The 24,705-nt window shown below is 51.7% G+C and overlaps 3 protein-coding genes across 5 annotated transcripts in view; 2 read left to right on the forward strand and 1 right to left on the reverse strand.

Annotated features, from left to right (window-relative positions):
- The window catches only part of LRRC23 (leucine rich repeat containing 23), a 32,183-nt gene extending 25,084 nt beyond the window's left edge, over nucleotides 1-7,099 (forward strand). Inside the window, exons 7-8 of one of the 3 annotated variants that reach the window (XM_074934151.1) lie at nucleotides 6,185-6,407; nucleotides 6,750-7,099. In XM_074934151.1, the coding sequence (XP_074790252.1) occupies nucleotides 6,185-6,407; nucleotides 6,750-6,788 (262 nt within the window). In that variant the 3' untranslated portion in view covers nucleotides 6,789-7,099. The remainder of the gene's footprint in view (nucleotides 1-6,184; nucleotides 6,408-6,749) is intronic. The other 2 variants (XM_074934143.1, XM_074934162.1) reach the window with 2 other exon arrangements.
- Nucleotides 3,663-6,102, reverse strand: LOC141992563 (uncharacterized). Its single transcript, XM_074961805.1, has 2 exons — nucleotides 4,763-6,102; nucleotides 3,663-4,183 (listed from the first exon to the last, which is right to left on the reverse strand). Exons 1-2 carry the CDS (start codon nucleotides 5,343-5,345, stop codon nucleotides 3,663-3,665), a joined length of 1,104 nt encoding a protein of 367 aa, XP_074817906.1. The 5' UTR covers nucleotides 5,346-6,102.
- A 208-nt stretch (nucleotides 7,100-7,307) lies between the features above and the next one.
- Nucleotides 7,308-19,192, forward strand: ENO2 (enolase 2). The gene is made up of 12 exons (XM_074934130.1): nucleotides 7,308-7,465; nucleotides 12,162-12,263; nucleotides 13,611-13,706; nucleotides 13,976-14,034; nucleotides 14,871-14,940; nucleotides 15,497-15,630; nucleotides 15,823-16,045; nucleotides 16,767-16,964; nucleotides 17,036-17,237; nucleotides 17,930-18,038; nucleotides 18,239-18,297; nucleotides 18,696-19,192. Exons 2-12 carry the CDS (start codon nucleotides 12,179-12,181, stop codon nucleotides 18,763-18,765), a joined length of 1,305 nt encoding a protein of 434 aa, XP_074790231.1. The 5' UTR covers nucleotides 7,308-7,465; nucleotides 12,162-12,178; the 3' UTR covers nucleotides 18,766-19,192.
- Nucleotides 19,193-24,705: the final 5,513 nt, after the last annotated feature.

The raw sequence follows: 24,705 nt of genomic DNA on the forward strand, positions 1-24,705 counted from the left end.
TCTTCCCATCCCACTGGTCTCTAAGGGTATGTCTACACTACGGAATAAGGTCGAATTTATAGAAGTCGGTTTTTTAGAAATCGGTTTTATATATTCGAGTGTGTGTGTCCCCACAGAAGTGCATTAAGTGCATTAACTCAGCGGAGTGCTTCCACAGTACCGAGGCTAGAGTCGACTTCCGGAGCGTTGCACTGTGGGTAGCTATCCCACAGTTCCCGCAGTCTCCGCTGCCCATTGGAATTCTGGGTTGAGATCCCAATGCCTGATGGGGCTGAAACATTGTCGCGGGTGGTTCTGGGTACATATCGTCAGTCCCCCCTTCCCTCCCTCCCTCCCTCCCTCCGTGAAAGCAAGGGCAGACAATCGTTTCGCGCCTTTTTTCCTGAGTTACCTGTGCGGACGCCATACCACCGCAAGCATGGAGCCCGCTCAGGTAACCGTCACCGTATGTCTCCTGGGTGCTGGCAGACGTGGCACGGCATTGCTACACAGTAGCAGCAACCCATTGCCTTGTGGCAGCAGACGGTACAATACGACTGGTAGCCGTCCTCGTCATGTCCGAGGTGCTCCTGGTCGCCTGTGTGAGGTCGATCAGGAGCGCCTGGGCAGACATGGGCGCAGGGACTAAATTTTTAGTGACTTGACCAGGTCATTCTCTTAAGTCCGGCAGTCAGTCCTATTGAACCGTCTTATGGTGAGCAGGCAGGCAATATGTCCTTCTGCACCGTCTGCTGCCAGCCAAAGATGTAAAAGATAGATGGAGTGGATCAAAACAAGAAATAGACCAGATTTGTTTTGTACTCATTTGCCTCCTCCCCTGTCTAGGGGACTCATTCCTCTAGGTCACACTGCAGTCACTCACAGAGAAGGTGCAGCGAGGTAAATCTAGCCATGTATCAATCAGAGGCCAGGCTAACTTCCTTGTTCCAATAAGAACAATAACTTAGGTGCACCATTTCTTATTGGAACCCTCCGTGAAGTCAACCCTGTAAGCCGTGTCCTCAGTCGCCCCTCCCTGCGTCAGAGCAACGGCAAACAATCGTGCATCTGAGTTGAGAGTGCTGTCCAGAGCAGTCACAATGGAGCACTCTGATTGGGCTAAAACATTGTCGCGGGTGGTTCTGGGTACATATTGTCCGGCCCCCGTTCCCTCCCTCCCTCCGTGAAGGCAAGGGCAGACAATCGTTTCGCGCCTTTTTTCCTGAGTTACCTTTGTGGACGCCATACCACCGCAAGCATGGAGCCCGCTCAGGTAACCGTCACCGTATGTCTCCTGGGTGCTGGCAGACGCGGTACGGCATTGCTACACAGTAGCAGCAACCCATTGCCTTCTGGCAGCAGATGGTGCAGTATGACTGATAGCCGTCCTCATCATGTCCGAGGTGCTCCTGGCCACGTCGGCTGGGAGCGCCTGGGCAGACATGGGCGCAGGGACTAAATTTTTGGTGACTTGACCAGGTCATTCTCTTTAGTCCTGCAGTCAGTCGTATTGAACCGTCTAATGGTGAGCAGGCAGGCAATACGGATTGCTAGCAGTCGTATTGTACCATCTTCTGCCGGGCAGGCAAGAGATGACGATGGCTAGCAATCGTACTGTGCCATCTTCTGCCGGGCAGGCAAGAGATGAGGATGGCTAGCAGTCGTACTGTACCATCTTCTGCCGAGCAGCCATGAGATGTGGATGGCTTGCAGTCCTTCTGCACCGTCTGCTGCCAGCCAAAGATGTAAAAGATAGATGGAGTGGATCAAAACAAGAAATAGACCAGATTTGTTTTGTACTCATTTGCCTTCTCCCCTGTCTAGGGGACTCATTCCTCTAGGTCACACTGCAGTCACTCACAGAGAAGGTGCAGCGAGGTAAATCTAGCCATGTATCAATCAGAGGCCAGGCTAACCTCCTTGTTCCAATAAGAACAATAACTTAGGTGCACCATTTCTTATTGGAACCCTCCGTGAAGTCCTGCCTGAAATACTCATTGATGTAAAGCCACCCCCTTTGTGGATTTTAGCCCCCTGAAGCCAACCCTGTAAGCCGTGTCGTCAGTCGCCCCTCCCTCCGTCAGAGCAACGGCAGACAATCATTCCACGCCTTTTTTCTGTGCGGACGCCATACCAAGGCAAGCATGGAGTCCGCTCAGCTCACTTTGGCAATTAGGAACACATTAAACACCACACGCATTATCCAGCAGTATATGCAGCACCAGAACCTGGCAAAGCGCTACCGGGCGAGGAGGCGACGTCAGCGCGGTCACGTGAGTGATCAGGACATGGACACAGATTTCTCCGAAAGCATGGGCCCTGCCAATGCATGCATAATGGTGCTAATGGGGCAGGTTCATGCTGTGGAATGCCGATTCTGGGCTCGGGAAACAAGTACAGACTGGTGGGACCGCATAGTGTTGCAGGTCTGGGACGATTCCCAGTGGCTGCGAAACTTTCGCATGCGTAAGGGCACTTTCATGGAACTTTGTGACTTGCTTTCCCCTGCCCTGAAGCGCATGAATACCAAGATGAGAGCAGCCCTCACAGTTGAGAAGCGAGTGGCGATAGCCCTGTGGAAGCTTGCAACGCCAGACAGCTACCGGTCAGTTGGGAATCAATTTGGAGTGGGCAAATCTACTGTGGGGGCTGCTGTGATGCAAGTAGCCCACGCAATCAAAGATCTGCTGATATCAAGGGTAGTGACCCTGGGAAATGTGCAGGTCATAGTGGATGGCTTTGCTGCAATGGGATTCCCTAACTGTGGTGGGGCCATAGACGGAACCCATATCCCTATCTTGGCACCGGAGCACCAAGCCGGCGAGTACATAAACCGCAAGGGGTACTTTTCAATAGTGCTGCAAGCTCTGGTGGATCACAAGGGACGTTTCACCAACATCAACGTGGGATGGCCGGGAAAGGTACATGACGCTCGCATCTTCAGGAACTCTGGTCTGTTTCAAAAGCTTCAAGAAGGGACTTTATTCCCAGACCAGAAAATAACTGTTGGTGATGTTGAAATGCCTATATGTATCCTTGGGGACCCAGCCTACCCCTTAATGCCATGGCTCATGAAGCCGTACACAGGCAGCCTGGACAGCAGTCAGGAGCTGTTCAACTACAGGCTGAGCAAGTGCAGAATGGTGGTAGAATGTGCATTTGGACGTTTAAAGGCGCGCTGGCGCAGTTTACTGACTCGCTTAGACATCAGCGAAACCAATATTCCCACTGTTATTACTGCTTGCTGTGTGCTCCACAATATCTGTGAGAGTAAGGGGGAGACGTTTATGGCGGGGTGGGAGGTTGAGGCAAATCGCCTGGCTGCTGGTTACGCGCAGCCAGACACCAGGGCGGTTAGAAGAGCACAGGAGGGTGCGGTACGCATCAGAGAGGCTTTGAAAACCAGTTTCATGACTGGCCAGGCTACGGTGTGAAAGTTCTGTTTGTTTCTCCTTGATGAAACCCCCCCGCCCCTTGGTTCACTCTACTTCCCTGTAAGCTAACCACCCTCCCCTCCTCCCTTTGATCACCGCTTGCAGAGGCAATAAAGTCATTGTTGCTTCACATTCATGCATTCTTTATTCATTCATCACACAAATAGGGGGATGACTACCAAGGTAGCCCAGGAGGGGTGGTGGAGGAGGGAAGGAAAATGCCACACAGCACTTTAAAAGTTTACAACTTTAAAATTTATTGAATGACAGCCTTCTTTTTTTTGGGCAATCCTCTGTGGTGGAGTGGCTGGTTGGCCGGTGGCCCCCCCACCGTGTTCTTGGGCGTCTGGGTGTGGAGGCTATGGAACTTGGGGAGGAGGGCGGTTGGTTACACAGGGGCTGTAGTGGCAGTCTGTGCTCCAGCTGCCTTTGCTGCAGCTCAACCATACACTGGAGCATACTGGTTTGGTCCTCCAGCAGCCTCAGCATTGAATCCTGCCTCCTCTCATCACGCTGCCGCCACATTCGAGCTTCAGCCTTCTCTTCAGCCCGCCACTTACTCTCTTCAGCCCGCCACCTCTCCTCCTGGTCATTTTGTGCTTTCCTGCAGTCTGACATTATTTGCCTCCACGCATTCGTCTGTGCTCTGTCAGTGTGGGAGGACAGCATGAGCTCGGAGAACATTTCATCTCGAGTGCATTTTTTTTTCTTTCTAATCTTCACTAGCCTCTGGGAAGGAGAAGATCCTGTGATCATTGAAACACATGCAGCTGGTGGAGAAAAGAAAAGGGACAGCGGTATTTAAAAAGACACATTTTATAAAACACTGGCTACACTCTTTCAGGGTAAACCTTGCTGTTAACATTACATACATAGCACATGTGCTTTCGTTACAAGGTCGCATTTTGCCTCCCCCCACCGCGTGGCTACCCCCTCAACCCTCCCCCCTCCCTGTGGCTAACAGCGGGAAACATTTCTGTTCAGCCGCAGGCAAACAGCCCAGCAGGAATGGGCTCCTCTGAGTGTCCCCTGAAGAAAAGCACCCTATTTCAACCAGGTGACCATGGATTATATCTCACTCTCCTGAGGATAACACACGAACGGATGTTGCTTGAACGCCAGCAAACATACACTGCAATGCTTTGTTGTACAATGATTCCCGAGTACGTGTTACTGGCCTGGAGTGGTAAAGTGTCCTACCATGAAGGACGCAATAAGTCTGCCCTCCCCAGAAACCTTTTGCAAAGGCTTTGGGAGTATATCCAGGAGAGCCGCGAATGCCAGGGCAAAGTAATCCTTTCACATGCTTGCTTTTAAACCATGTATAGTATTTTAGAAGGTACACTCACCGGAGGTCCCTTCTCCGCCTGCTGGGTCCAGGAGGCAGCCTTGGGTGGGTTCAGGGGGTACTGGCTCCAGGTCCAGGGTGAGAAACAGTTCCTGGCTGTCGGGAAAACCGGTTTCTCCGCTTGCTTGCTGTGAGCTATCTACAACCTCGTCATCATCATCATCTTCTTCGTCCCCAAAACCTGCTTCCGTATTGCCTCCATCTCCATTGAAGGAGTCAAACAACACGGCTGGGGTAGTGGTGGCTGAACCCCCTAAAATGGCATGCAGCTCATCATAGAAGCGGCATGTTTGGGGCTCTGACCCGGAGCGGCCGTTCGCCTCTCTGGTTTTCTGGTAGGCTTGCCTCAGCTCCTTCAGTTTCACGCGGCACTGCTTCGGGTCCCTGTTATGGCCTCTGTCCTTCATGCCCTGGGAGATTTTGACAAAGGTTTTGGCATTTCGAAAACTGGAACGGAGTTCTGATAGCACGGATTCCTCTCCCCATACAGCGATCAGATCCCGTACCTCCCGTTCGGTCCATGCTGGAGCTCTTTTGCGATTCTGAGACTCCATCATGGTCACCTCTGCTGATGAGCTCTGCATGGTCACCTGCAGCTTGCCACGCTGGCCAAACAGGAAATGAGATTCAAAAGTTCGCGGTTCTTTTCCTGTCTACCTGGCCAGTGCATCTGAGTTGAGAGTGCTCTCCAGAGCGGTCAAAATGGAGCACTCTGGGATAGCTCCCGGAGGCCAATACCGTCGAATTGTGTCCACAGTACCCCAAATTCGACCCAGCAAGGCCGATTTAAGCGCTAATCCACTTGTCAGGGGTGGAGTAAGGAAATCGATTTTAAGAGCCCTTTAAGTCGAAATAAAGGGCTTCATCGTGTGGACGGGTGCAGGTTTACATCGATTTAATGCTGCTAAATTCGACCTAAAGTCCTAGTGTAGACCAGGGCTAAGGGCCAGGCCCAAGCCACCTTGATGGGCCCCAGCGCCCTGATTCCTCAACCACTTTGGGATACCACTTTTTGCCTCTGTGTTCCTTCAGAGAGATTGGCCCCTCCACATCCATCTCAGATCTCCCCTGCTGCACCTTGTACCCTTTGCTAAAATCCTCTTTGGTCTCTCTGCCCTCCCTCCTGTTGGTGACTGCAAATACCCTTTTCTCCTAGGTATTTGCTGTACAGGGGAGGCGATGACACTGGCTGATCCACAGGGCTGTCCGTACACAGAGGAGACACCTAACGAAACCCAGAGAGGGGAAGGTCTTTCTTTTTGTCTCTCTCAGCTTGGGGAGCTCCAGGTGCTCAGGGCTTTTTGCTGATGAGTCCCTTTCAGTGGGTCATGTCTGTTCGGTCACTTTATTGTTATTTTCACTGGGGGATCTCAATAAATAGAGTTATTCTCTCTCCCTGTTTTTCTCCCCCACCCCTCTGCAGCGGGAATGGGATTTTGAACCTTCAGGAGATGGCAAAGCTGCAGGTTCTGCCCATGCTGCGGGCACTGGTGCTGATGGACAATCCCTGTTCTGATGAAGGTGAATACCGGATGGAGGCTCTGGTGCTGCTTCCCCGTCTTGAGCGTCTTGACAAGGATTTCTTTGAGGAAGATGAGCGGGCAGAGGCCGAGGAGACACGGCAGCGACGCCGGGATGAGGAACAGGTTAGAGCAGAGGAAGTGAGGGTAAGGAGGTGGGAAGAGCCTCGGAAAGGAGAAAGACTAGCAATTTTCAGTCTGAGTGTCTTTTCTTCAGATTAAGGGGGAAAAGAAAGCCTAAAGTAGAGTCCCAGGAGAGAGTACAGTGTGTGAAACACCCTCTGAAACATGCTGCCTCACATCGGCCATAAAAAAATGGCCGGAGGCATGTGACCCTTTCGGTAATAAAAGGGTCAGCATTGAGAAACCAGTTAGAACAATTATAGAGCCACCTACCCCACAAGGGGGGAAGAAAGAAACATCTGGAACCATCCTTGTTAACCTCTCACTTTTCTTCTTTTCCCTCAGGAAATGGAGGAATCTGCCCAAGGAGAAGTAACTGAGTGACCCTCCAGCTGCCTGTAGAGTCCCTCAGAACTCTGTGGGGGCCACAGCAGGAGTAGGTTGGCCAGGGAGCAGGACCAGTGTTCTACGTCTCCATGTATTTGGCCCTTAGAGACCTTTCCTTTGCCCACACTCCCTGTCTCTCCTGGGAGAGGCTGGTGTCAGACACCCCCCTATGCTGTCCAAAAGAATGCAGCTCTACTGGAGTCAGTGCAGCACAGGCTCTGCTCCTCGCAGGCCCAAGGAGAAGGAGGGACAGTTAAGGTTTGTGCAGTGTGAATTGTGGAGCCTGAAGCTCCTGTAATATTTTCTGCTTTGAATAAAAAAAATTAATGAATCTGGAGTGAGTGAAGCTGTGAATTATCCTGGGCCCCTCTCTGCCCCGCTCCTCTCCTCTCCTCTCCTCCTGTGTCTCTGGCTCACTCTCTCCATCCCCTACGTGCTGTTTGCAAAGCTTCTTCTAAATCCTGACTCATTGCAGCTCTGGGTCACATGCTGCTGTCTCGGCCCTATCAGGGGCGTCTCCATCCTGCTGCTGCTGCCGCTGTTGGCTTAGAGGACACATCATCTCCCCTTGAGGTCCTGCTCCTGCATCTTTCCTCAGCTCCATCCTCCTCCTCCTCCTCCTCCTCCTTCCAGCAGCACTTTCTCAGTCTCTTGCTCACACCTGCCTTAGAAAGGTAAGTGCCCCCCTCACATCCAACATCCCCCTTGTGCATCTCTACACTCCCCATCCTGGGGGGCCCCCAGCACCCCCAGCATTTGGGTCCTTGGAGAAAGGGACCAGGCAGAGAGGCAAATAAACTAGCTAGACTCCCCTCACTTCCTCCTCCTGCTCTCCCCTCCCCCTGCATTCTCCCTCCTCTGCTTCTCTCCTTTCCTTCTTATTTTAATGTCATGCAATCCCCCCTGTCCTGCCCTTACCTGTGCTACATCACAAAGCTGCAGGACAACACAGCTGTGCCTCTCCATGGGGTATTTATCTGGGGAGGGCTCAACCACCAGAGGTAGGTTCTGTTCCCAAGGGCACTCAAGGGAGATGCTGTGGCTTAGAGGCTTACTTGGGGGCAGCTGATTTCTGATGTCTCTGAAAGAGCTTGATGCTAGGAGGGGGACTAATCTGAGATGTTGGTGAGCATCATTCATGGAGGAGGGACCAGCTTTGCTGAACTCTGGGATCACGCTGGTTTCCTAGTCTAGCAGGGCGTTGGCAGCATCACAGAGCTGCCTCCCAGGGGGAGGGAGGAGAATTGCCTTGTTCGACATCATGTAGTTCACAGCCCCACACCCCGCTGGGGGGCAATGATGGGAAGAGATGGCCGCCAAGCAAGTACTAACTGCAGCAGCCACAGCACTGCAGCAGTGTGAGCTTCCTAGGAGCAGTGCTGAGCCTGGGGGAATTGCAGCAGTGCCAGCTGCCTTACAGCAGTGCCCTACCAGTGCTTTGTTGTGGAGGACTGCAGCAGGTTGAGGACTGGGGAGGATGGGGGGATGCAGCCAGGTTACCTTCTACAACACCATGCCCTGGCAGTGTGAACTTCCCTGAAGCAGTGCCAACCTGGGGGAACTACAGCAGCGCAAACCTCCTGCCAACGTTGCCCATTCCATCGGCCACCAGTCCCTATCCGAGCACTGTGTGATGGCTCCTTGTGGAAACTATTCAGCCTGCCTCTCCCAAGGGCCTGTGCACCCTTCAGCCTGATGGCTGCCCCCTTCTTCTTCAGCTGCATATGAGTTCCAGGCTGTGGCTCTGTTCCAATCTGTTATTCCAGCTTATCCGTCCCTGACCTTTCAGGACAGCACTGCTGCAGCCAGTGAGTTCCAGTGCGGCTCTTCCTCCATCTGGGGCCTTGGAGGTGGAGAACTGGACAGTGAGAGACAGAGAGAAGCAAGGAAGGAACGGTGCAGAGGGGAGAGGAAAGAGGAACAGAGAGAGTGATGAGGCCATGGGGATGCAGCATGGCTGAGGTCTAGTTCCTTTCCTGTCCTTGAGCCAGCTGCTCTGTGGCCTTTGGCAGGATTGTCTAGAAGAGGAAAATGGACAGTCTGGAATGAAGCTGGCAATGTTGCTGCTGAGGGATTGGGAAATGCTTAGTCCAGTTCATGTGTCATCATCAGGGCTCCACTGTGGGGAAACTCACACTTGTGCGGTCTGTCCCTCCTTGCCCCCTCCCTCCTTTATGCTGCCTGCTAGACTACTGCCAGGGCACTGCCATGAGGGAAACCCACACACGCAGGGCACTACCATGGGGGAAGCGCCTGTGGGGTCTGACAGACTGCGTGAAAAATTCTGCTTGCAGAGCAGCTGCTAGGGCAGCTGATGGGGATGCCAGCCCAGACGGTGGCTGTGAAGGGAGTTGTAAGGGGGAGAACAGCCCTGCATGGCTCTAGAGACTCTCAGCTTCACTGGCTGAGATTTCCCAGCATTGGAGAAGTTTTCTGTAATAACATTGTGATTTCCAGACACCAGGAGAATGGGCTTGAGACCAGCTCCTGCCCCCAGTACGGGCTGCGCCTGGGCTCCCCTCTGCTCCCTCTGCCACAGGCACTGCACACAGACCCTGGTGAGGTGTAAATCTCTGCCCACCCCATCCCACTGTGCCTTGTACTAGGCATTTGTCCCCTGCGCGAAGGCTTTGCAGGGCTCACCAACTGAGAATTGAGTTTTCCCTGGTCTCAGCTTCGGATTGGGTTTAATATCCCCACTCAGAACTGGTTACCGCTGGGGGATGGGGGAGGGGGACTGAACCTATGTGAACAAGAGAGGAGGGGAGGGGTGATGAAGGAAAGAGGGAGGAGAGAGGAAGCAATAAGGAGGAGCAGAGAAGGGAAGCAATAGGAGCTGGGGGGATTCAAGGGGCTATGGCTTGTGGGGGGGAGAATGGTGTATTGAATTCCCCTATCCCCTGCCATAGGGTACCACTCCCTAGAGTTATTGCTAGGCACCTTCTCTGGCAGCCAATAGATGGGTGGCAGTTGGGTGACAAGACACATGGGCCTCAGATTGTGGGGAAGGGGAGCTGGGACGGGGCAAGGGCTTCTCTGAACACCCAAAGAGCATGATACAGCAGGCGAGTGGCCTTCAAAGCTGCTCTGCTCCGGAACTTGGTTAGCTATGACTGAATCTTCAAACCACCTCATCTCCCAACCCTCGCAATACAAGAGACCTCCATCCTCCCCCTCCCACCACACTCATTAGCATGACTTATATACAGAACTAAAGATTTAAAAGCTGGGACCAGCCCCATACCCCTCTTCCCTCCCCCCAGGCTGCAAGACAAGAGCGTTCCCCTTAGTCCATTCCTGGGGCTCCTTAGCACCCACTTTCCCTAATGCTGGGGATCCAGGCCCTTCCCTCGGGGAGACGGCTCCCTGGGCTCACAGACCCCTCCATGCTAGGGCCCTGATTCCTGTGTTCCTTTGCCTTGTCTCAGTCTCACCCTTTCCTCCCCCTCCCCCCCAAAGCAAAGGTGTGCAACCTGTGGACCTTGAGGCTTTGAAACGTGATCCTCAAGGGTGACCGTGGGATAGAACAGCATATTGGAATTGTAATGGCAAAGGTGCTCCCTGAGCTGTGCCCTGCGATTTAAAACTGCAGTGTCTGGATCAGCCCCACCACTAGAAACCAGGATCTAGAAGGAAGAGAGAGCTGCCTCCCACTGCTTCACCTGCAGCCCCATTAGCAATTCTACTCTGAGCTGGGAGCACACAGCAGCCGTTAGGCTTTCCCTGGCTGCTTGCCTACTGCCTTGCAGCGGATGGAGGAGGGGAGTTCTGGTTGCTCCATTGCCTACCAGGCTGTGCGAGCCACGGGGACAGCAGGAGAGTGATAGGTGGCTCCCTCCCTCACAGCCAGCATAGGCAGCCCAGGAGTGGGGAAAAGGAGAAGCTGAGAACTACTGACCAATTACAGTGACTTGATTCTCTGTCCCAGTCTTGGTTAGAGCAGCCTGGGGGCTGGCTGGCTCCCAAGAGACTATATATCAGCTGGAGATAACTCCAGCATGCTCCAGCCATGCCTCTCCCCCGCATCCTGGCATGCCTCCCCTGGTGCCAGGGCCTCTGTGGAGGGAGATGTAGGCAGGGGTGAAAGTAAGTCGACTGATTTACCCGTATGCTGGGGCCAGCTCTGGACCCAGGAAGGGGGCGGGGCCTAGGGCGGAAGGGGCGGGGCTGAGGGGGGGTCAGAGCCAGCCCAAGCCCACCCCGTAAGGTAAGTGCCCCCCCTTCTCCTCCCCTCCCCTCCCCCACAAGGGCAGCAGCAGCAGCCTGGGGCTCTGCGGGCTATTTAAAGAGCCCGCAGCTCCCCTGCTTCTACCGCCCCAGTCCTTTAAATAGCCCCCCAAGCATAGGAGTAGCGGCGGCGGGGCTCTGGCGGCTATTTAAAGGGCTGGGGTGGTAGAAACAGAGGAGCCCTGGGCTCTTTAAATAGCTGCTGGAGCCCCACAGCCACTACCCCAGGGCTCCAGCAGCAGGGCTCTGGAAGCAATATAAAGGGCCTGGGGCTCCAGCCACTGGTGGGAGCCCTAGGCTCTTTAAATTGCTCTCTGGGGAAGCCGGGCTGCCCCAGTATGGCGTACCGGCTTACTTTCGCCTCTGGATGTAGGCACCAGCTATGCCAACTCTACACCTGCTGGGGCAGGGCAGCTCCCTTGTGCTGCCTGAGCATGAAAGGAGCAGAACATGGCAGAGATTGGTTGTGGCCCCCTGACCATTCTGCAATGTGTTCAGACTTCAGGCTGAAAAGGTTGGACAGTCTTGCCCTAAACAACCCCCTCCCCTGAGGAATCACAGCTTTGGGCATTTGCCAGCAGTTCACATGTCCTTCCCTTAGCCATGGCTTCCTGGAGCCAGGTGGGTTTAGCCCACCTGTCCCCAGAACCCAACCCCTGTGGCCCCAGAAGCGTTCCTCTGGCTTGTCTCCAATGTTGCATCTACACTTGGGGCAGATTCCCAGCTCGGGTAGATACACACATGCCAGCTCTGCTCGAGCTAATGTGCTAAAAATAGCAGTGTGGCCATGGTAGGGTGAGCAGTCGCGAGTGATGGCCTGGACTAGCCAGGCCAAGAACAAACCTGCAAACTTAGGTCGGCTAGCCTGTGCTGCTGCTCGCCACTGCCCTTGCTACACCACTATTTTTAATGCACAAGCCTGAGCATGTCTCTGTGAACTGGGAATTGCACCCGGAGCTCCAAGGGAACTCAGACATAGCCTGAGTCCCCTCCTGCCTGTCACTGTCTTTCTGGGAATGAAGGGCCCAGAGCTGAGCTCTGAATCCCAGATAGGATGTGAGGCCTCTGCGATGGAGAAACCCAGAATTAAGCCTCTTTCCTTGCTTCTCCTCCCCCCACTGCCCATCTCCAACTCTTTTGCAGGAAAGACCAGGATCACCATGTCCATTGAAAAGATCCATGCCCGGGAGATCCTGGATTCCCGTGGGAACCCCACCGTTGAGGTGGATTTGTACACAGAAAAAGGTATGTGTGACAAGGTGGGAGGAGACTGCGCATTTCTGGACTGTCCAGCACTGGGAGGCAGTGGAATTAGTTCAGTCCTGTGGCAGCCAGGTAGGAAATAGCACCCACAATCTGGATAAGCTTTGTTTCTTCAGCAGCCAGGCACCTTCTTGCAACACCCGGGACCTTGACCACTTAATTCCTGCTGATGAATTTACAACTAAGAGAAGTTGGGTCCCAAACTTGTAACCTTATCAAATGAGTGAATGCGTGGATGAGTTTGTGCTGATGAGTGTGTAGTGAGTGCACATGTGTGTCTGTCACTGCGCTCCCAGAGAGGAAAAGGCACCTCCCATAAATTCATGTCCTCTGAGAGATCTTCTGTTAGCTGAGGCAGGAGAGGCCTGTGGTTTTGGAGCTGAAGGATCAGAATTTGTGGCAGGATCTCTAGGTAGGGGTGTGTGTGTGATTTCTCTAGTGAATGTGTGCATGCTCTGCAGCATAAATATTCATTAGCCTCCAGCAGGTTTACAGTCCAAACAGTGTTGAGCTAGTACATGAGCACCAGAGTGAAATACTCACTGGAAACTGAAATAAAACTGCTGATTTCTGTTTGTACGTGATGCTTTGTGCATCTGTGTATACAGTAACAGCTACCTGTCTGTGAGTATGTTAATGCACGCATGTGTGCCTCCATGTCTGTACAATGTCACAGAGTTGTGTTTCTCTGTCTAGTAGGTATTTATAGAGTCTAGCTGTATCTTCAGGCACGTGCATAGTCATGGGCCTTGCATGTTTATAGATTGATAATGTAGATTTATATGCATGCATGTGCAAGTACTCCTGTGTGTTCATATCTGTGCACATATCCATGTGTATGTATGTTTGTGTCAGGTTTCTGTCCGCTTCTAGAGCTGAATGTTTCATTCACTTCTTTATTCAATGAAATATCAAAAAAGGAGATATTACCCATCAACTACCCTTCAAACTCAGACTCCCCTAGAAGGGGTGGAGACTAAGGTGTTTGAGTATGAGACTGAGGAACAGGCCCCCTGGGTTCTAGCTCTAGTTCTGAGATGGAGTAGGATATAGTGGGTGTACCCCAGGGAGGAGCTGGGAGTCAGGACACCTGGGTTCTCTATGTGGCTCTGCAACTGTCTCACTGTGTGACCTTGGGAGAGTCCTTTCCCCTCCTTGTGACACAGCTTCCCCACCTATATTGTGGGGTAATGCCACTACCCAAACAGCTCATGGGCTGTAAGTTACATTGAGAAGGATAGGCAAAAAAGAAGTGAGCAGGGGCTTAGAAGCTTCCCTTTTTCTTTCTTCTTTCCTCTCTTTTCACACGTGTGTTTTGCTTTCTCTCAGGCATGTTCCGTGCTGCAGTTCCCAGCGGCGCTTCCACTGGCATCTACGAAGCTCTGGAGCTGCGAGACCATGACAAGTTCCGATTCCTCGGAAAAGGTGGGGACAGTTCAGCTCCTGCTCACCCTCGCTGAACAGTCTCAGGCAACTTTGTAGCCCCAGTGCTGTGTACGTGCATGTGTGTCCTCTCAGGGCCTGATTCTGCACTCAGCACTCCCTGTTTTGAGCTGGTATAATTCCACTGACCTCAGTGGAGTCACAAGAATATAAAGCTGGTGTGACTGAGTGGAGAATTAGGCCTTGAATCTCTGTCTGTCTCTGTCTCTTTCTTTGTCTCACTCGCTGTCTCTGTCTCTTCCCTTCTCTAGGGGTCCTACAGGCCGTGGATCATATCAACAGCACTATTGCCCCAGCTCTCCTCGGCTCTGTAAGGATTTCCCTTTAATCTCCTTTCTGGGAGGTTTATTTTATTCTCTTGCTTTCTAATCTCTTTCTGCCTCTGTCTCTCTCTTCATTTCACCAACTGGGTTGGCAGATTGCTGTTCCCTGTGACTCCAGGCACACACCCTCACAGGCCCTTGTGTGCGTGGGCATGTGTGTGTGTGTGCGTGTGCAAGCGACAGGTCTCTGCTCCACTGGGTGGATGGGGTTTTATTCCATACGGCCCTCCCCGGTGCCCCAGTTACCATCTGATCTGGCACCTCTCCAGCTGCCCCTCATTGTAAGACTCTCTCCCTCTTTCGCACATGCGCCTCTTGGAGCACTGCTCATTCCTCATCCAAATCCTCCATTCCTATTCCCATTCGTCTCATCCTCCCCCAGCCAGCCTGGCATTCACAATGCTTTGGCCTGTGGATTTTGTTTGTGCGGAAGCTGGAATTTCCCATGACGTGTTCCATGGCCTCATCAGCTAGTGACAGTACTTTATGGCCATAGGGCAGCCACTGTCTGGGTTTACTCAGGATCATCCCTTTTTTGAGGTAGCTGGCCTGGGAAATCTGTAAGGAGGCTCAATACACACTGCCAACTGGCCAGTTTTATGGGCTCAGGATCTCCCCGGATATCCCTTTTTTTTGTACCTTAGAGGTGGCAAATCTAATGGCCCAGCCACAGAGCCAGTTCCTCACAACCAGAGCAGAGGTGTGATTGTGATGTATACTGAATCTGTGTGCTACAGAAGTGCTATACAGTTACACACACCGCCCTCCCTGAGCTGAGCTTTTTTCCACACCTTCCCTTCTTAGCAGATGTGTCTTCTTGCAGGGCTTCTCTGTGGTGGATCAAGAGAAGATAGACAACCTCATGCTAGAGATGGACGGGACAGAAAATAAATGTAATTCCCCTCTCCTTTGGCATGGGAAATAGAAATGTAGAGGAGCGTGGGGTGATACTGCAGGGCAGGACTGAGGGGCACTGGCAGAGTTGTGTGGGGAGCCCAGCACTGGAATACCAGGGGGCTGCAGAGTCCCAGGGGACTGGGGGAGGTTTAGGTTGGATATTAGGAAAAACTTTTTCACTAGGAGGGTGGTGAAGCACTGGAATGCGTTACCTAGGGAGGTGGTGGAATCTCCTTCCTTTGAGGTTTTTAAGGTCAGGCTTGACAAAGCCCTGGCTGGGATGATTTAGTTGGGGATTGGTCCTGCTTTGAGCAGGAGGTTGGACTAGATGACCTCCTGAGGTCCCTTCCAACCCTGTTATTCTATGATTCTATGACACTGGCAGGGCTGTGTGGGAAGCCCAGGGCTGGAATAGCAGGGGGCTGTAGGACAGGACTGAGGGGCATTGGCAGAGCTGGGTGGGGAGCCCAGCACTGGAATAGCAGGGGGCTGCATGACAGGCCTGAGGATGTTTGGAGAATTCATTCCTCCCTGATTTTGGAATGTCCACAGCTAAATTTGGAGCCAATGCCATCCTGGGGGTCTCTCTGGCTGTGTGCAAGGCAGGTGCTGCAGAGAAGGATGTGCCCCTATATCGACATATCGCTGACCTGGCTGGGAACGCCGACCTCATCCTGCCAGTGCCCGTAAGAACCTTCCATCCCTAGCTTCAAAGTCCACTTGCAAACAGACTTAGAGAACTTGACTGGGGAGGCGAGAGGGGAGGCCAGGACTGTGGGAACATGGGGACTTCAAGCACCCACTCAGCAGAGGGCCCCTCTGGTACTGGGCTGGGATATTGCCAGTTTCACCCCCTGCTTCTTTCTCGACTTTTCCAGGCCTTCAATGTGATCAATGGAGGCTCCCATGCAGGGAACAAGCTGGCCATGCAGGAGTTCATGATCCTGCCTGTGGGGGCTGAAAGCTTCCGGGATGCCATGCGCATTGGAGCCGAGGTCTACCATAACCTCAAGAGCGTCATCAAGGAAAAGTATGGGAAGGATGCCACCAATGTGGGTGATGAGGGCGGCTTCGCCCCCAACATCCTGGAGAACAGTGAAGGTGAGAGACACCAAGAGAAGGGAGCAAAGCCCCCATGCTGAGGCTCAGGGCAGGCTCACAATCCCCCACCCCATCAATTCCCCAGGACACATGATTCCTAGTTCCCCAGGTGCTGGGTCCCCGCCCTGTCCTTGGTGCAGCAGCTCCCCTGGCTCACAGATCCCTCAGCCTCGGAAGACAGCTCCTTTCCTTTGGCTTAGTCTCTCCCCATTTCCAGTCCCCCTAATCAACACCTTCCCTCTAGGCCTTACACCCCTCACACACTAGCAGACAATTCTCATGTCCTTCCCCCTCGGTCGTGGCGTTGCTCAGCTGGGCTTTGCTCTTTGAATCAGTTCCCAGAACTTCACCCCTCCAGTTCCCACAGCTTGTTACTCTTGTTCTGGGAGTAAGGAGCCCATAGCTGGGCTCAGCATGCCAGATGGGGTCTCCCCAGAGCCACACAGAGAGGGACTATCCCCTTTCTGCTCTGGAACATGAGACCTTGGGATATTCAGCCCCAACTTACGTACCCACCCTGTGTTCTGTCCCACTGCAAACTCCTGGATAGTCTGCTGTCCCCCTTTCCCCAGGCAGGGTCTTACAAGAGAGGGACCATTCCTTCCTGACCACTCTTAGTTGTCCTGCCCCTCAGGCAGTTGAATATCTGGGGTTTGGAAGGAGTTTTTCCAAAACAGACTAGCAGTGGCTGAATCTCATTCTGTCTCTCTCCCCATCCCAGCTCTGGAACTTCTCAAGGAAGCCATCGACAAAGCCGGCTACACTGAGAAGATTGTCATTGGCATGGACGTGGCAGCATCTGAGTTCTACCGCGATGGCAAATACGACTTGGACTTCAAATCCCCTGATGACCCCAGCCGCTACATTTCTGCCGATGAGCTGGGTGACCTCTACCAAAGCTTTGTTCGCGATTACCCAGGTGAGCTGCTATGCTTTGTGGATTGGGAAGTGGGGCAGCTTTAACTCACCCATCTTCCCCTGTCTCTGCAGTGGTCTCCATTGAGGATCCCTTTGATCAGGATGACTGGGAGGCCTGGTCCAAGTTCACAGCCAATGTGGGGATTCAGATTGTGGGGGATGACCTGACAGTGACCAACCCCAAGCGCATCGAGCGAGCTGTTGAGGAAAAAGCCTGCAACTGCCTCCTGCTCAAAGTCAACCAGATTGGATCAGTTACTGAAGCCATTCAAGCGTGAGTCCAACCAGCCACCTGCTCCCAGCACCAATCTAACTACAGCACTTTCTACACCGATTAGTGAAATCAGTGCAGTTTTTGTGTTTAATCATAGAATCATAGAATATCAGGGTTGGAAGGGACCCCAGAAGGTCATCTAGTCCAACCCCCTGCTCGAAGCAGGACCAATTCCCAGTTAAATCATCCCAGCCAGGGCTTTGTCAAGCCTGACCTTAAAAACCTCTAAGGAAGGAGATTCTACCACCTCCCTAGGTAACGCATTCCAGTGTTTCACCACCCTCTTAGTGAAAAAGTTTTTCCTAATATCCAATCTAAACCTCCCCCATTGCAACTTGAGACCATTACTCCTCGTTCTGTCATCTGCTACCATTGAGAACAGTCTAGAGCCATCCTCTTTGGAACCCCCTTTCAGGTAGTTGAAAGCAGCTATCAAATCCCCCCTCATTCTTCTCTTCTGCAGACTAAACAATCCCAGCTCCCTCAGCCTCTCTTCATAAGTCATGTGCTCTAGACCCCTAATCATTTTTGTTTTGTTTAGACAAAGCCTTGGTCCCCATCACCAGGGGTAAAAGCCCCCAGGACCGTTACTGGGAGTGTGGGTGTCAGGGTCCCATCCCCAGCAGGTCCCATCCCATACCCAGCATCATCCAAGAAGGATGATGATTCATTTACTTAATTTCTCTCTGCAGCTGTAAGTTGGCCCAGGAGAATGGCTGGGGAGTGATGGTGAGTCACCGATCTGGGGAGACTGAAGACACCTTCATTGCTGACCTGGTTGTGGGCCTGTGTACTGGGCAGGTACGTATCAGCTAAGCTAAAATCCAGGCCCTGGAGAGCTTCAGGGAGGAAGAGGGGAGGTGAAGACTGGCACTGAATTAACATAGAGCATGAATCCCCCTCCTACCTCTCAGAGCACACTCCGGGTCCCATGCGGGACGGCTGGTGTATGGGGAGAGGGGGAGTGTCTCACACTGTTCTTTGTGGTGAATATTTTACAGATAAAGACAGGAGCCCCCTGCAGGTCTGAGCGACTGGCCAAATACAACCAGCTCATGAGGTGAGTGGTCTGGGGCTGAGATTGCAAAGGCGGGAATGTCTCTCTGGCTCCACTAGCGGACAGACTCTCTGGGGAGGGAGGAACTGACAGTGCAGGGAGAGAGGGAGTCTCCAGGACTAAGGATGCCAGCATGGGCATGGCTCCCTGGTACCAAGAAGGATCCCAGACCTGAGTGCAGTACCCTAGGTGCGGTCACCCCAGAGCTGACTTGTCTCTCCCTACTCCAAGACATGATGCTTCTGTCAGTGCAGTCACCGCACTTACAGTGGCCTGTTTTCCTGCTCTGCCCCATTCCAAGCTCCTGTATGACTCGCTGTGTTGTACTTGCTCTCCATGCCCAGGACAGTCCCTCGTGTTGAGGCTCTGAGTTGCACAACCTCTCTTTCTTTCTCTGGTAGGATTGAGGAAGAGCTTGGGGATGAAGCTCGCTTCGCTGGACACAACTTTCGTAACCCAAGTGTCCTTTGAACACTGCCCATGGCGCACTGCAACTCCTCAGCCAATTCCCAATGCACAGACTCTGAAGCCACCTTTCCCGCACCATGCCCCCCGCCTCTCTCGCCTTTTTCCACTCCACCAGCTGGTCTCCTCTCTCCTCAAATCCCTGAGTGCAGGTCTCCCTAGCTGGAATTAACCAAGGGAAAGATAAGAATGAGACTTTCCTTTTGTCTCCTGCTGATGGGTATTGTGAGCGTGTCTGATTATGCGCCGGAGGTATTTTCTCTCAGTGTGTGGGTCTGTTCCAGTCATTCTGTTCGGGTATTAGATTACACGAGCATATTTGCTGGTGTTTTTGTTGTGTGTGTGGTGAGCAGATGTGTGTCTGAGTTTGTGTGGTGTCAGGTTGTGTGCATTTCCCTTTGTGTGCTGTGCTGGTCAGTGTGAATCTGCATGTGTAGTTGTGTTTGACTCTGTGTGTTGTCAATGGCTGTTTGCTGGGTGGGTGGGTGGGTGTTTGTGTCAGTGTGTTGTGTGTATCTCTGCTGATCTCCAAATGTCCTTTTGCCCCAGGTGTGTCTGTGCTGAAGTGTGCTGGAATCTGTGTGGTTGACTTTGAGTTTTGTGTTGAGCTGTGTTTGTCTGCACTTACCATTGAGTTTCACTGCTGTGTGTCACTTGGTTTGTGTGTGCATGTTATGACTCTCTGGGTCATTTGTTCCGTGAAGTGTTGTTGTGGTATGTGGGTCAGTGCGTTGTGGTATGTGGGTGTGGAAAAGCACACACACGCACACACACACACACACATATATATATCCTTGGCTGCTTCCCTGGATCTCATTCTCGCTGTCTCCCTGTCTGTAGCTCTCTCTCTCCTTCACCCCCTGTTCCTATCTATCATATCTGCTTTGTCCTCTGGACAATCCACCCTCAACTGAGGAAAAGAGACAAAACAGAACTCTAAACTCAATTAAAATCTATTTCAAACCTGAGTCCCCTGGCTGAGCCTGAAATTTCTCTCTGTGTGTTACTTCCTGGGAGACAGGAACATACAGGGGACACGATAACAGTCTTCAAGTATGTGAAAGGTTGTTCTAAAGAGGAGGGTGATAAACTATTATTTTCCACTGGAGACAGGACAAGAAGCAATGAACTTAAATTGCAGCAAGGAAGATTTAGGTTAGACTTTAGGAAAAACTTCCTAACTGTAAGGGTAGTTAAACGCTGGAACAAATTACCTAGGGAGGTTGTATAATCTCTGTCATTAGAAGTTTTTAAAGAACAGGTTAGACAAACACCTGTCAGGGATGATCTAGATCAGTGTTTCCCAAAGTTGGGACGCCACTTGTTCAGGGAAAGCCCCTGGCGGGCCGGGCCCGTTTGTTTACCTGCCACATCCGCAGGTTCAGCTGATCGCGGCTCCCACTGGCTGTGGTTCGTCGCTGCAGGCCGATCTGCGGACGTGGCAGGTAAACAAACGGGCCTGGCCTGCCAGGGGCTTTCCCTGACCAAGCGGCGTCCCAAGTTTGGGAAACACTGGTCTAGATAAAATTTGGTCCTACCTCAGTGCAGGGGACTGGACTAGATGGCCTATCAAGATCCCTTCCAGTCCTGCATTTCTATGATTCTATACTGCATGGGGTTCTAGAAAGTGGAGGAAAGAATAATAAAACGAGCAGCAAGCAAAGGTTAAGAAGGAAATGGTGAGGTGGGGAGAAGTGGCTCACCCCCCAACATACACTTACACATGCTACTCCTATCCAATAGACTTTCCTCATGGCACTGTCAGAGGAAGTTCACTGCAGGCAGTAGCTCACTGGTTATGCATGTGTTTATATACCCAGAATGCTCTCCTAGCCACCAAATTCTAGAGAGGGAGTCTGAAGGGTATCTGAGGTACAAGTCAGTGCTGGGGTGTCATGTCCCACCCCATACCCTGTGCCATCCAAAATAACTCCCAGAAGGAGAAGTTGTGCAAGGAATTTCAATCACTCTCCCTGTCAAGTTAACATGGGTGGAAGCCATGAGCAGGCCTCAAACTGGTTAGCCAGGTGACACCTATTGGTAATAGGTTGGAACTGCAGCTATTTGGGACAGATGAAAAGGCAACAACTGAAAACAGGAATCAAAAGCCTCTGTGTGGGGAGATGTTTCATCTGTGTCCTAGTTCAAAGGGGACAGTCTGCCCATCTTGAGGTGTCCGGCTGATAGCCATACCTTCTGTCCTACTGCACCTGAAGGTGCTGGTTAGCATGATGTCTGTATGCTGCCTTGGCTATCTCTAGGGTTTGTTCCAACTCTTCTTGTGTTCCTCGGATTTGATTAATCAGGTCTGAGGCTGCAGGAACTGAGGTGGCTGTGGGCAGTGCAAGACAGAAACAGGAGTGGAAACCATAATTAGCAAAAAACAGACTCATCTTGGTAGAGACCTGGTTTGCATTGTTGTATGCGAATTCCATGGGAGGAATCAATAAGGCCCAGTCATTTTGGTGGTGGTTTGTGAAGCATCGACATGTTGTTCTACTAGCAGTTCAATCTGATGGGCCGTCAGCTTGGGGATACGCTGCTAACAGGCAGAACACCTCCGCAAAAACCGAGATACAAACCAGGACCCCCAGACTAAGGTGATGTGGTCCGGGAGGCGGAACGCATGGGTGATGAGGAGGTGAACAGCGTCCTCAGTGGTGGGAAGATATAAGTAGGGAACAAAGTGCACCATCTTCATCAGTGAACCCTTTATTGTCAGTATGGCATCCCTCAGATTTTGGTAACTCGACAGTGAAGTCTGTCGTAATATTGGACCAAGGACATAAGGGGGTCTTGGTGGGTATTAACATCCCAAAGGGTTTGGTTCAGCCCAGGGCACTTTGTTACAGCCCCAGGTATCATAAAACCTGGCATAGGCCTGAATATTGGATCACAGTTTTGGCAACCAGAACAATCAACATGCCAGAGAGTGGTCTTTGCCTGGCTGAAGTGTCTGGCCCAGGGGACATCATGACAAATATGTAGGGGCTCCAAGTGGGGGTGTCCCTCAGGGACTAGGTACGCCTATAAATGAGGAGGAGTCGATCCTTGTGTATGAAGTTGCCCTGTGGTTCAGCGCTGGAAGTTAGGAGTGTCTGGGCAAAGGGGTCATCTGGTAGGGAAGAATGTATGGTCACAAATATCTCAGATATAGTGATCCCCTGAGGAAGTAGTTTCCAGATGCAGGGAGGCTCTTCATTGGGTACCTTAGGATCAGTGGCATATTCCCCTTTGTGGAACAGAACATCTGCCTTCCTGTTACAGGATCCAGGGAGGTAGGTGATAGTAAAATCAAACCTTGAAAAGAAGACAGCCCAGCTTAGCTGTGGTTGGGTTAGGGCTTTAGCAGAGCACAGGTATTCTAAATTATCGTGGTCAGTGAATACCCGAACAGGGTGTCTGGCTCTTTCTAGTTAATGCCTCCAGGTCTCAAAAGCCACTTTGATGGCAAGTAGCTCTTTGTTTGAAATGTCATAATTGTGCTTAGCAAGAGAGATTGTGGGAATAATACTCACAGGATGAAGTGAGCTGTAGCTCACGAAAGCTTATGCTCAAATAAATTGGTTAGTCTCTAAGGTGCCACAAGTACTCCTTTTCTTTTTGCGAATACAGACTAACACGGCTGTTACTCTGAAACTCACAGGGATGAAATTCTTGGTTGAGGCCCTGTGTTTGGGACAGCCTCCCCTCCAGGTGACGGTGTCGGTTTTCAGAATGAATGGCTGATTTGGGTCAGGACATGTGACGATGGGCATAGAGGTGAATGTCATCTTCAGATATTTGAAGGCTTCTTGGGCTTCTGGTGTCCAAGCAAACTTGGTGGTTTTCATAGCAGAGAAGTTACAGGGGTCAGGATTTGGGAGTAGTCACATATAAAGCTTCTATATAAATTTGCAAACCCAATGAAGCATTGAATTTCTTGAAAGCTTTGCAGCGTTGCCCAATCACAAACTGTTTCCACCTTCCAGGGACCCATGCAGACTCCTTCGGTGGCCAGAATGCAACCTAAGAATTCCATGGTGGGCTGATCAAAGATGCATTTCTCCAGTCAAGCATATAGTCCGTGTTGGCAGAGTCTTTCTAGGACGTTGTGCACAGGCTGATCTTGCATGGGTCGGTCTTTGGAGTAAATTAGAATGTCATCTAAGTAGGCGATCCCATGGTGGTACAGCATACCCCGTAAGACATCTTTAATTAGATGCTGAAAGGTCGTGGGCACATTAGTAAGTCCTACAGGAATCACTAGATATTCAAAGTGGCCATATTGAGTTCAAAACTCAGTTTTCCATTCATCAGATTTTGATTAGGTTGTATGCCACTCTGAGGTCTAATTTAGTGAATATCTGGGCTATTCTTACCTGATCCAAGAGGTTTGGGATTAGCAGTACTGGGTATCAATTCTGCACAGTGATTTTATTTAGGGCATGGTAATCCACACACATCAGTAGTTTCTTGACTGATGGGGCCAGAGGAGAGCAGTGATCCTTGAACTGTCTCAACTAAATCAGGGATAGCCTTAGGTTATAGGGATAGACAAAGTATTTGAGCCTCAGTAGAGTCCATGAAGTTATTTCCTGCCCCAGAGTCAATCAGGGCTTTCTTGGAGATGGGGGGAAGTACCTGTCCAGAATCCCAAATTTGAAATTGCAGCTGGAGTTCTAGGTGCAGGGACATTTTCAAAGTGTCAGGCCAGGTACCCAGAATGGTTGCTGGAGGGGGGCTGCATGGGGTTTTCCTGGTGTTGTCCAGGCTCAACCTGCCTATCAAGGTTGGGCAGTCATTCCTCAAGGCCACATGGTGCAGGGGCTTGCCAGGACAGACACGACGTGGCTGGTGCCCCTGTGGTAAAAACACAAGTTCTCTCACCATCAGTTTTCTCATTCAGAAAAGTCCAGTTGGGTCCATGCCAAGTCCACCTGCTTGGGCTTAGATGTGGGGGCCTTTGCAGAGATTGCGGGTGATGCCTGGACACAGAGTGAAATCCCTTTTCTCTCAAGTTGCCTTTCACTACGTCAGGTGGCGATTTGGATGCAAAGCTCAATAAACATGCCTAGATCTGTGGGAGGTTCCATAGAGGCAAGTTCATCTTTTATTCCCTTGCCAAGACCAAGATGGAATCAGTGTAGCTGGCTCAGCTCATTCCAAACTGTATCTGCTGCCAGGCATCGGAAGTGGGCCACATATGTTGCAGCTGGCCCCAAGATCTAGTGAAGTTTCTATAGGGCCATCTTCATGGTATGAGCCCAGTGAGGATCATGGAAAATTGAAAGGAAGATGTCCCAGCTGGCCAGTATGGCATGATCCTGCTCTAGCAGAGGGGATAGCCAGTCCAGGGCTTTGCCTATTAAAGCTGACAAGCAGTCCCACCTTTGCCTGGTCCATCTGGCAGGTGTTGGGCTGTAGCAGGAAACAGAGCCTGTACTGGTTTGCAAAACCTCCAAATTTGCTTCAGGTCCTGTCATAGGGCTTGGGTAAAGTTATTGTGGTTTTGGGTCCAGAAGGTGGCATGGGTTGTGCGGCCAGGGAAGCTGTACCCACTTGCAGTGATCTGTTCCTAGTTTTCTGCCCAAAGCTGGTCCATTGTGTCCTGTAAGATTTAGTTTTCCACCTGCAGGTGGGCAATCTGCTCCTAGTGTCTCAGTGCACCCTGGGGCACCTACAATACTGAGTCAGTTGGTTCCATACCCTTTTGGGGCAGGATGAACCTAGGAGACGACAGAAGCGGTCTGAGCAAACTGTGAGGCCTTATGGCCAAGGGGCAGTCTGGAGCAGTGGTCATGTGCACACAGGTGGTCAGGTAGACAGATCAATTGGTATTAGAGGCAGTCCAAGGCAGTGGTTGGAGTTCTTAAGGGGGGCAAGGTCAGTGAGATAGGGAGGTGAAGTGGGTAAGCCTGCAAGGCAAGGTCAGGAGAAGCAACAAGGTCTAGACCAGGGATTCCC

Source organism: Natator depressus, chromosome 1, assembly GCF_965152275.1.
Source record: "Natator depressus isolate rNatDep1 chromosome 1, rNatDep2.hap1, whole genome shotgun sequence".
NCBI lineage: Eukaryota > Metazoa > Chordata > Testudines > Cheloniidae > Natator > Natator depressus.